Below are 11,657 nucleotides of genomic sequence, written 5' to 3' on the forward strand. Positions count from 1 at the left end.
GGTTTGGCTGAATTTAAGCTTAACATAAGTCCAACCCTATGCATTGGACCTAAGATTTCTAACCAAAGTCAAGCCTAATCTATTCAACTTGGGCCAACCTCCAACCTGCATTAAAATTTGATGCAGTTAGGTTAGTTTTGGACTTGAATCTATCAATTAACCCCATGACAAAGTTTGGCATAAAATGTATGTGTTTAATTGTATATACATGCATGTATACAAATATGTGCTATATATATTTATGATTGTATGTATGTAATTAGGCTTGACTTTAACTACCTAAGGGATAGGCTTAGACTCAACTCAAAAAATAAAAAAGCCCAAACTTTTGAACCTAGGCCTAGGCTCAAGTCAAGGATCGAAAATTGAACATAACCTATCTAAAATAATGTGCTAAGTTAATTTGAGTTCGAGTTAATCCCACCTAATTTGCCTCCCTATGGACCATTAACCATTAATTAGGTGCAAAAATAATTTTCTTTTTAAGTTATTCTAGTTTTTAATTCTATTTCTATCATTAATAAAAATAATTCTTGTCTATCACACTTATTTGTGTATGATATAATGAATACATAATATTAAAGATGCACCCAAATGTTTTTTTACAAGATTCCTATGTTTTTAATGATTTTTATGTTTCTACATTTTTTAATTTTTATTATTTATTTATGATATCATGGGTTGATCCATTTGACCTAAAAGGTTAAATCATTGACCCACCACTTGAATAGGAAAATGGTTTCATTTTTTAAGTTAGTTTTAGATCTTGTATTTCATTTTCATCGAATAAAAATACTTTTATTTAATATGCTTAATGTTCTTTGATATGATAAATATATAATATTAGAGATGTTTTTTTCATAATTTTTTATAATTTTTATAATATGTATATTTACATTTATTTTTAAATTTTTATTATTTAACTATGAAAACATTGGTTGACCCATTTGATGCCGATGGTTGAACTATTTACTTGCCACTTTGACAAGAGGGTGGTTTATTTAATTATTTTTCATGTTGGTTTTGAACATAAGTTTTACATTATTAAGAATATTAGATATAGTTTTACTTTGTAGAATTTATTGGTGAGGAACAAAAATACTTCAAATAAAGTATCTTAGGAGAGAGAACGAGAGTTAATGCCTTAATGAGAGGAAATTTAATGAAGTGGATAATGTGGGATTAAATTCATAAATAGGGTTGTTTTAGTCAAGAAAAGTCTACAAAGCTCATTTATTTAATGTGTCTTAATTTACTGAAAAGAAATGAGACTTAATACCTTAAATATTGGGCTCAATGATGAGGAATATAATAAATTTAATAGAATTAATAGTTCAAATTATGTTTTTTTGCCTTCATAAATATAGGGAGATCAAATTCAAAGATTAAGTATATTTTGGTAAAAGAAAATCCAGAATCTATAGCTAATTCACACTTTTAATAGTAGTACAGATATAGATATAGACTACTGAACAACTAAGATTAACAAGGGATGTAAGAGCTTACTTTTTTCTAACTTTTTGGTACTACAAGGAATAAGAGCTAAGTTGGCACATCTTGTGGATTAGGAAGGCCTTAATTTTGTGAAAAATATAAAAGGTAAAATTTAAAAATTTACTACTTTATATTTCACGGGGCTCTTCTTTAGCATCAAATTCAGAATCCTAACAGTAGTGCATTTCACGTTTCACTTCCATCCAATCCAGACATAGCTCTTTTAAGTTGTTCTGGTTTCTAAATCCTTTAATGGTCATTTTGACATGGAAATGAGATAGAATGCTGAGGGAAGAAAATCATTGCATGTTCATCTAGAGGGAGAAGAGCTCAACTGGTGAAGTTGAGAAGCTTAGGTGGCATTTAATAAAGTTGAAGCATGGTGTTTGAAAAATCAAAAAGCTATTATTCTGGTCTGAAATTTGAAAAAGAATTAGAAATTAATTTTTGCTTTCTAGAGGCTCTAAAAAGATAAGATCGTTTGAGTTAGTTCTCCAACATCTAAAACTGTGAAGGTTACTATTTTACCCTCATAAATAGATTGTTTGATAATATTATAAATAATAAAAAGAATATTAAAAATATTATTGTATTAATAAACAAATATTATGATTTGTTGAAATAAATGATTATTTGTTATTTAATTAATAAATATTATTATGTATTATTAACTAATAATAAATAAAAATATTTTAATTGTTATTAATAAACAAATTATTAAATATTATTATTCATTCAAATAAATTAATAATATTTATTATCTAATTAATAATACATATTTCATAATAATAATGACCATAATGAAGGCATTAATGTCATTTCATCATGCCTGAAATGCATCTTATTCTAGTAAGACATGAGACCAAGTCTTATCATTTCCAAGGTCAATACATATCGTATCGGGGGCTTCCTGATACACCCCCTACAGGGGTGTTTCGGGTCAGACAGTGGTTTAAGGGGTAGATCAGTCTTAAACCGATCCCTTTGAACCAGATTCAAAAAAAACAATAAAAAATAGTGAAAAAAGCGTCAATACAGGCTAATACGCCCTACCGGCCTGTATTGATATTTTGAACCTTGATCATTTCAAACGTCTTTTCTCTTTTTAGATGTTAAAAGTAGATGCTTTACATCTAAAAAGCATTTTTTTTAGCACATTAGATGTCTGAAAAGTGTTATCAAAGACTAACTTAATCAATTTAAAAAGTGGAATACCAATTAGCAAAACTTTAGAAAAGTAAACATTTTTGAAGGTTTTTTTAATATATCCATTTCAAGGTTGCTCATAAAGATTGTATTTAAGAGATGTTTTTCATTGTTGATTGAACTAAATAGGACAAATAAACAATGTGACGTTGCATACTGTATAGTACAAGCATCAAAGAAGAAATTCATTAGTTCTACGACTTGTGAATTGGCAGTTACAAATTTTGAAAACTTTCAAGCAAAACATATCCCCTAGAAATCAGAATACTTTAACTCATCTTTTTACCTACTACTCTATTAAATTTGGTGTAAAATATTATGTATGATTCTTCTGGGCTTCATGTACTTTCAAATTATCAATGAATGAATGTGTTTTTTAGCCAAAAAAAAAAAATAGTACTAGTAGGTACTGCCATGCACAAAGAAGCTTCTTCTACTCCCAAAATAATGAGTCAAGGTGTTCATGTCATTAGAGTGAATGAGTGAAATACAAAACTAATCCTTATTTTTCAGGGGACAAAACCTTGATAGGTCTGCTACTAATTTGGTTAAACTTTTCTTCTGAAATTGACGCTCTGGATTTAATATCAGCACTTCCCTATTCAATGCTTTTGTGAACCGTAAGTTATGCTCTGCAACAGGTTTGGAAGAACTTGTTTTCGCGCCAAAAAATACTTCTTTAGTAACATGTAAGGTGCTTGAAGTTAGAAACATGTTTCGCTCAAATATTATGCAGTCAAATACATAACCATACTCTAATCAAGAATAAGGAATAATCGAAATGGGTGGCCAACACAATGCTTTACTTCAAATTACAGGAAATTGTCACCTCAAATTCACTCAGCCTTAGATGGGATACGATTGCCACCAGTTGCTATCTTGTATAGATAAAATGCCGCCATTAGAGCACTACAAGAAAATGCAGAAAAGTAATAGTGTCCAGAAATGATTGTGAACGAGTATATCATGAATGAAATTTGGAGTAGAAATGAACCCCTAAGAGACATCAAGCTGTGAAAGTATCCTTGTGAAAAATCTAGGTCATGTGAAACAAGTTAGAACCGAGAATTTATAACACATTAACAAAAACATGTGAAGCATGAAAACTAAAAATGAAAGATCTTCAGGAAGTTAGTTTGTAAACCAGATAGTAGAGAGGTAATAGTTCCTTGTCAACCATAAAGGCTGTCTATACACATTGCACATGAATGGGATCTGAATCTATCAATCTACAGAAACCCCACCAGAAATATGCTGCCAGAAAATATCAACTCAATTGGACTCTGGCAATCATCAAATGCATTTGTCCTAGTTCAGAAAATGGTGGAATAGTCCAGCAAAATTCCTTCTCGGTCAAAGACAAAATAGTCATGGAATGGAAGCCTCCTCCAATTAATAGTGAAGCTATACTTTGAGGGAAGCCCTATGTGTAACCTAGGACTGTCAGGGATTGGAGGTGTCTTTAGAAATTCAGAGGGGAAAGTGGTGACACTCTTCTTGGGTCTGATTGGAATGGGGGACTCTTAAGAGCTGAAATTTTGGCCCTACTTCAAGGTATGAAGATTGCAAAACAACAGGGAAATGAATATGTTGAGGTAGAGGGCGATTCGAAACTGGTAATAACTTGGATGAATGACAATAACATGGGTATGTGGATCCACAAGTATATTATAAGAGAGATTAAGAACATAGCAAAGGATTTTGGGGCAACATTCAGATGGGTAAAGAGAACAACAAACGGAATGGCTGCCACGCTGGTTAAACAAGGGGTGCATAGGAAACAACTCTTTTGGACTACTCACCAAAAAAAAACAACTCTTTTGGACAGATCTGTAATTGGAGTTCCTTCCACATTATAAGGGGGGGCTGAACTCACTTGTAACAGCAATATATGTATTTATGCCTCTATTGAAATTAATGAAATGAACTTTTCTACCTATAAAAAAAGAGTCCAGCAAAACAAGGTCCAGTCAATAGTTACCTAAGGGGGAAATTGCAAGACGATTCAAAATGAACCAATCAGCAAGCCAGTTCTCATTGTTTCCATAAGTAGAGAAAAAAAATGCTGGTTTTCTTGTTCATCCCTAGTTTTTGGTAAGAAAAGATTGTTTTCATAAATAGAAGTAATCCATATCTATAGATAAAGTTTTGTCAAAATAAATAACCAAAAAGAACCATTTTACAAAGTTAAGATATAAGGATACAAAAAGCCTCCATGTTGGAGCTCAAAACTTCCCCAAGGTCCACCTTGCTATCCAATATTAGTAGGGAAGTTTCAGTCCAAAAAACATTGCCACGTTATCAGAATAAATCCTGCTTTTTTGGGGAAAGTTAAATATTAATTCCATGACAATATTACTTGTTGAAAATACTAACAAGAATCAGGGCACAGAGAAGATGTGAACAGGAGGATTAAACAGGTGGTCAGTCCAGAGGGTTCCCTACTTGGTGGGCAGTAAAGATTGGCCACATCATCCCTGCATAATAGCAGAAATAGGATACATCATATATATATATATATATATATATATATATATATATATATATATATGGACTGTATAAGCCTACCCTAGGTGGGTTCTTTTACAAGTTGATAAATTGCAAAAAAAAAAAAATTCTTAACTTGGTGAACCATCAAGCTAGGTAATCATGGTCCACAAACACTTATCCAGGAGCACGGAGATCAATATCAAATACATGTACACGCAAGCATGCCCAGACTAGACACTCAAACTTACTCATGTACATAGACACATACACCTCAGCATGCTGATATCCATGCCAATATTATAGTTGACTGACTAAACACATACACCTCAGCATGCTGGGTTCTTTTACAAGTTGATAAATTGCAAAAAAAGAATTCTTAACTTGGTGAACCATCAAGCTAGGTAATCATGGTCCACAAACACTTATCCAGGAGCACGGAAATCAATATCAAATACATGTACACGCAAGCATGCCCAGACTAGACACTCAAACTAACTCATGTACATAGACACATACACCTCAGCATGCTGATATCCATGCCAATATTATAGTTGACTGACTAAACACTGAACCAAATAATACCATCACTTAAATAAAGGAATAACTGAAGCAAATGAGGTAACATATATAATGTGTCAACTTTGAGTTTGAATAAACACAATATATATAGTCAAACTTGAGTTTAACCTAGCTAAAATTTGATGTCATCATGGAGGGAAAAAAGATTTTTTAAAGGACAAAATAAAAGTTTTTTTTGAAGAAGGGTAACTGAAATTTCATTAAGAGCTTCTACATCAAAAGGAAGGTACACCTTCAAGTTACCTGATTGCAGCTACAATTCCAGTCGGCATTATTTTGGATGTTTGTATATACCGTTGTCCCATGACCCATGTTAGTGTAAGTGCACAACCTGTTTTATAGATGAATAACAGCCAACAGTGTAAAGCATAAGGAGATTGAGACAACATTTTGATCAAACTAAAATAAATAATGAGATCCTTTCAAGGTCTGCTTGTAGTGCATAACAGTGCAGACTTGAAGGCACAGTTCAATTGACATATTGAGTATTTATCTATGATTATTTAGTCCTAGACCTGCTCACAGCATCAAACTCCTTGAATTTTAACATTCTATGATCAGACCATGCCCACAACTGAGAAGAGAGGGACAGTCAAGAAATTCTATACCATTTTTTTCCCTCATGGAATGAGTCAGAAAGAAAACTTAGAAGGATAATTTTTTACACAATCAACAACTATTAATGAGGCTTTATTGATAATGCAGGTGTATGGTAATTCCTACATTCAAAAGACAGAATGTAAGTATACAACATGAAGCTTACACCAACTCATACAAGCAATAAGACAAAACAAAAGGCAAAGTACAATGACAAGATTGAAGGAAGATTACCTTCTTCCAGAACCACTGGTCCAGGATCGCCCCCCCAACCACCACTAGCACACACACATTAAATCTTCCCTCACTACACCTCCTCTTGCAAGGGAGTCAGGTAAAGTATTAGCCAATCAAGAGATCCACTGAACAAACTGTTCAGAGTATAAGTCAAATTCTTAGCTTCTTAAATGAGAAATTTCAAAAAAAAAAAAAAAAAAAACAGAAGGTAGATGTTTCTTGTTGATACCCATCCAGTTACAACCTGGAAGCTTCCTTTGATAACCAGACAATTCCATCCCGAGGATTAGACATCTTTAATCCCTGCAGAAGGGTAAGAAGCCCATCCCTTAGTTTATGTTGTGGATGCATTCGTGGGAAGAATTACCGCCGCCAGCAGCAGCAGAGAGGGGGGGCCACACAGCAGCTTATCTTGCCACGTCAGCTCTTCTTGCCAGCTCGCCAATAGTTTACTTATTCCAGTTCTGTTCTTACTTATCTATTAGAGATAGGAACTGAGTTCTGTTAGAAGTCTGTTAGAAGTCTGTTAGAAGTAGGAGTTCTGTTTTTACTTATCTAGTTCTGTTCTTACTTATCTATTAGAGATAAGAACTGAGTTCTGTTAGAAGTAGGAGTTTGATTTAAAGTTCGATTGTCCTAGCTTAGTTGAATGGAGTAAGGAGTCTCCTCTTGTAATCTCCTATTTAAGGAGCTGTGATTTGGGAATAAAGTATTCAGTTTCCAGTTAAGAGAAGAGTGAGGAGAGTTCGGGTGGTCTCTTGGACAAATCACCCATTCGGTTTTCCACAATAGGGTCTGCACGCAAGGGAAGGCGCAAGGGGAAGCAAGAGGTTCTCCCCGTGGACCGACCCATGACGAGATCCTATGCCCGGGCCCATAACAGTTTACCTCTCAAACCAGACCCAAAATGCTGAGCAGGGCATTTCTAACATTATCTCTAAAGGCACCCCCCCCCCCCACATGATGGACCAAGATTCTCAATGCAAACCCACCAATATCCATTCTCATCCTCCTATTCTCTGGTACCTCCCGTGCTTGAAAAAACTGACTTCTACAATTGTCATGACCAGCCACCACTGCCAACCACTTAATCTATAAATACATTCTTGAATTCCACCCAAGTGATAACCCAACTGACTACACTTACTAACACTAGATCAATCTTCATACACTCCAAAGAACAGCTGTCCATGTAATGTCCACATGATTTTCCCTCTCTTCTTGCATAGAAAGATCAAGTTAGAGCTGAAAAATACCAAGACATCAGATGGAGTCCAAGAAGCTCAATAGAGAGAAAAAGAGGTTTCATATATAAGCTATGAAAGAACAAGTTAAGAATAGATTATTGATATTCTCATCACTATCTAAGCAAAGGAACACACAAGGGGAAAGCTCCAAGCTTTCCTTCTTCATTGGAGAATCTCATTTGTATTGATTATCTTCAATGTGTTTTTCCAGAAAAATGCTTTGATTTTTTCTTTTTGGTGCAGGACTCTCCAAAATAACTTTTGCCAGGAAAGACATGGAACTGGAGAGGATGCATCCATACTTTTGAAGAAAGAAGACCAATAGAAGTTTCAAGAAGAATCAATCGCCCACACCCTTAGATCTAGTCATCTGCCTAAAGTAAAAACATTTAAGGCCTCTTCTAAAACCCAAGTCCAAGCAATTTATTTGCATTGGCAATGTAACATCACCAATCATTCCCTGAAATGAAGTCCTACTAAAAGCCCATGAAGGAAAGGAACAATCTAAATTCAACCAACATAAGGCAGAACAAATTGATAGTCCTAACAATTAACATAAAATCACTTCATGATCCAAGTAGCATTTGCTATTGAGAGTTAAAGAGAAGAAATTGATTCAGCGAGTTGCATTATAAAATTGTTATAAGCATTGAGCTATGACCATCCAAGAATTTGCTGAATGCTTGAACAGGGAAGAAGCTTGCTCTTGATGGTACAACACGCTAGAAAAGAGTTGCTCTTGATGGCACAACACGCTAGAAAAGAACTTAATTCTTCTTTTTATTATTAGATGAGATCAAGGACAGGATCCTAACTCAGAATATCAACCCCTTATGACAATGCTTTTTGGTGAAAAAAGAATTCAACGAAAAAAAAATCAAGAAAATAAGGAGAATAAATCCGACTAGAATCTCGATCTACAAAACAACCAGCTCAGTTGTGGACATTTATCACACATTGGATCTAAAAGTTAGCAATTCTCTTAGAAAGTGTAGGCATTTCAACTAAAAAATGAAAAAAGTAAAGAAGCTGGGTGAAAGACCAAAGTAATAACAAGAGAATACAGAACCATACCTGTCTCAAGAATCATGGAGAGATAAGAATTCCTTCGTTTCTGGAAAGCTTTGAGACTCACAAACCCAGAAAGGAGGAGCAGAAATCCTGCACTTAGGCCTCCACCCATGGAAGTTATCCCTCCGACCATCAAAACTAACCCATATGGGATCGTTAAGCAAAAATCATGCATCTTGAAGATTGAACTTTTGAAGAAAAAGGAAAAAGATCAATTTTCTAAAAGAATTAAATTAATTTCCTAGATGAAAAAGAAACACTTGATCGCCTGAGGTGGGTGCTAGCTTGTGGTGGGAACGTAGAATTCAGTTGGTCAAAGTTCAGAAGTTTCGACTTTCCAGCTTCTGTTCAGACTTCAGAGTTTCTATACAATGTCGTCACAGAAATTGCCCTTCCTTTACTTACAATGGCGGGCATGTCCTCGGGCCTGGTCTAAACACTCCAACTCCCCGAGTCTTCAATGTCCGAGTCTTTCGGATTTTCTATTCTATTGGCTAGTTGGAGCTTCACCTGCCCTGGTCATTTGTTTTGTCATCTGGGCTGGGGTTAGGGTTTTGCGTTGTTTGACTGCTGTCGATGCTGGTCGGTTTCCGGACCGGAATCTCACATCCGGCATCTTACTACCGTTTCTCAGTCGCGCTCAACCACCAGTGCAATCATTCTCTTACCCATATCTTAGGAATGGGAACTCAGTCACCTGCAAAGAGACCCTTCTGTCTTTCGTGCTCAAAACCCGCTCGTCTCTGTCTCTGCTCTCGCTTCAAGACCCCTTCTCTCGATAACTCGATTGCTGTCACGATTCTCCAGCACAGCCAAGAGAGAAAACACCCTCTTAATTCTACCAGAATTGCTATTCTTGGGCTCAAGAATCTCACAGTAGCAACGGTTTCCGATGTTCATTCTGAAGCACAGTTTCTCATTCGATTGCTGAAGGCGAATTTCGAAACCACTTCGGCTGCGTCAGAGGCCAATAGTATATTTTGCAGTTGTCCAAACTACGTAAAAAGACCAAATTTTGATCGACATTGGGGATTCCAAACACTCCAAGAGCCGTTATTTGAAGGAGACCTTGAACTCCCTATCGTTGGCACCAAGTTGGGAAACAGAAATGAGGAAACATCAGATTTTTTGCAGGTTTTGGTGTCTCCGGAGGAGAAACAACAGGCATTTTCGACAAGCAATCAATCTGTTTTAGAAGTAGACCATGAATCCACTATCAGTAGAAGCAATGGTAGAAGTGGTTCAGTTAATTTGAAGATCCCTCAAAGCTACCTAGAAAAGCAATCAGATTCAGATCAGGTTTTAGCTCCCACTACGTTAAATAGAACAGTTTCTGATTCCCAAAACCAAGGTGCCATACCCCAGCCAGAGAACCTTCTTGGAGCAGAAACAGATCAAATTGAAGAGGCCCCAACAGGTGAAAAGGAAACCCTCATCACTGCTACCATTGCCAAATGTGGTTACACTTGCTCTCTTACCCATCTCCAAACCCCTCAAAACGACTATAAGAAACCAGATTTTGATCGGCTTTTAGACTCTCAGGCAGGTCAAGACGCCATCTCAAATGGGTTTGTCGTGAAAAAGTTGCAGAAGAGGAAATTGGATGGGAGCATGGAGTTCGAAGAGTGTGAAGAGTTTGAGATTGCGGTTCCTCCTGGAACAGCCCTTCTCTTCCCGACCAAGAAATCAATCAGCTTAGAGGCCGTTGATTTTCCGGTGAAGGGCTTGATTGTTTTGGATGGAACATGGGCAAAAGCGAAGAGAATGTACCATGAGAATCCATGGTTGAAACTTTTGCCGCATTTGAAGTTGGATCCAAGCAAGTTGAGCTTGTACAGCGAAGTGAGGCATCAGCCTAGGGCCGGATGTCTGTCCACCATAGAAAGCATCGTGTGTGCCCTTAAGGCATTAGGAGATGATGGCGAGGCTCTGGATGATCTCTTGGATGTGTTCGAATCAATGGTGGGAGACCAGAGGCGATGCAAAGACGAAAGATTGAACAAAACTTCTCCGCCATGAGATTTTTACACCTACTGTAATTCTTAATTCTTGGTCGATGCAACTTGAAGTATATTTTAATTGATTGATTATATTTCTTGATGATCTTCTCAAATTATTACTGTAGACTAGTGTAGCAAGCTGCTGTTCCATTCCAATCCCATAAAGTAAGGTCGTTTGATTCAATTCTTCTTCAGTTCCAATTTCATTCAACAAATCTCACCATGCAGCTTTGAAATTACAGGGAACACTTGCCAGCCAGCCAGAGCCAACCTCATTCTTAAACACTTAAACTGAATTGCTTGCTACTCATTGTTAGTGCTGCAATATGATGATTACCCGGTGCACTAACTGGCTGATGCATGGGCATGGTACTTCTGCTTCTTGGTGCCAAATTATTCTTTATTTTCTTCCTTTTGGGAGTAAGAAATCAAACAGGAGGTTTAATCAATTATAGAGCTGCTCTTGTTGCAGCTCAAAGAGCAAAGATGTTTACTTGTTTAGTGTCATTCCCCTTTCATTCCATTCTATCCAGTGCCATGCCTATTGCTAAACTTTGAGCCCTCAAATAATTTCTCACCATCTCTGTGTATGCCCATATCATCTTAGTCTACCTCTCCAAGGTTCCTTTGTATAAGCTCATCTACGATCCTATCTTTTTCTAGTTCTTTCATTAATCATCTGTTTTGGGCATGTTGTTTCTTGGTTGCCCTACCCTTTGTTCCATAAAACATTGCC

At 36.1% G+C, this 11,657-nt stretch overlaps 2 protein-coding genes across 5 annotated transcripts; one reads left to right on the forward strand and one right to left on the reverse strand.

The window, feature by feature from the left end:
* Window positions 1–3,356: 3,356 nt before the first annotated feature.
* On the reverse strand, window positions 3,357–9,103 carry LOC104610904 (protein FATTY ACID EXPORT 6-like). Of its 4 annotated transcripts, none has more exons than XM_010277749.2 (3): window positions 8,925–9,103; window positions 6,013–6,100; window positions 3,357–3,609 (listed from the first exon to the last, which is right to left on the reverse strand). In XM_010277749.2, exons 1-3 carry the CDS (start codon window positions 9,094–9,096, stop codon window positions 3,537–3,539), a joined length of 333 nt encoding a protein of 110 aa, XP_010276051.1. In that variant the 5' UTR covers window positions 9,097–9,103; the 3' UTR covers window positions 3,357–3,536. The 4 variants fall into 4 exon arrangements, with proteins under 4 accessions (XP_010276051.1, XP_010276052.1, XP_088750692.1 ...); XM_010277750.2 differs by having other exon boundaries at window positions 3,357–3,736; XM_088894566.1 differs by having other exon boundaries at window positions 3,357–5,013.
* A 394-nt stretch (window positions 9,104–9,497) lies between these two features.
* On the forward strand, window positions 9,498–11,021 carry LOC104610903 (DTW domain-containing protein). Its single transcript, XM_010277748.3, has one exon. It carries the CDS (start codon window positions 9,498–9,500, stop codon window positions 10,938–10,940), a length of 1,443 nt encoding a protein of 480 aa, XP_010276050.2. The 3' UTR covers window positions 10,941–11,021.
* Window positions 11,022–11,657: the final 636 nt, after the last annotated feature.

Source organism: Nelumbo nucifera, chromosome 1 (assembly GCF_055504915.1).
Source record: "Nelumbo nucifera cultivar China Antique chromosome 1, China Antique-T2T, whole genome shotgun sequence".
NCBI classification, from domain to species: domain Eukaryota; kingdom Viridiplantae; phylum Streptophyta; class Magnoliopsida; order Proteales; family Nelumbonaceae; genus Nelumbo; species Nelumbo nucifera.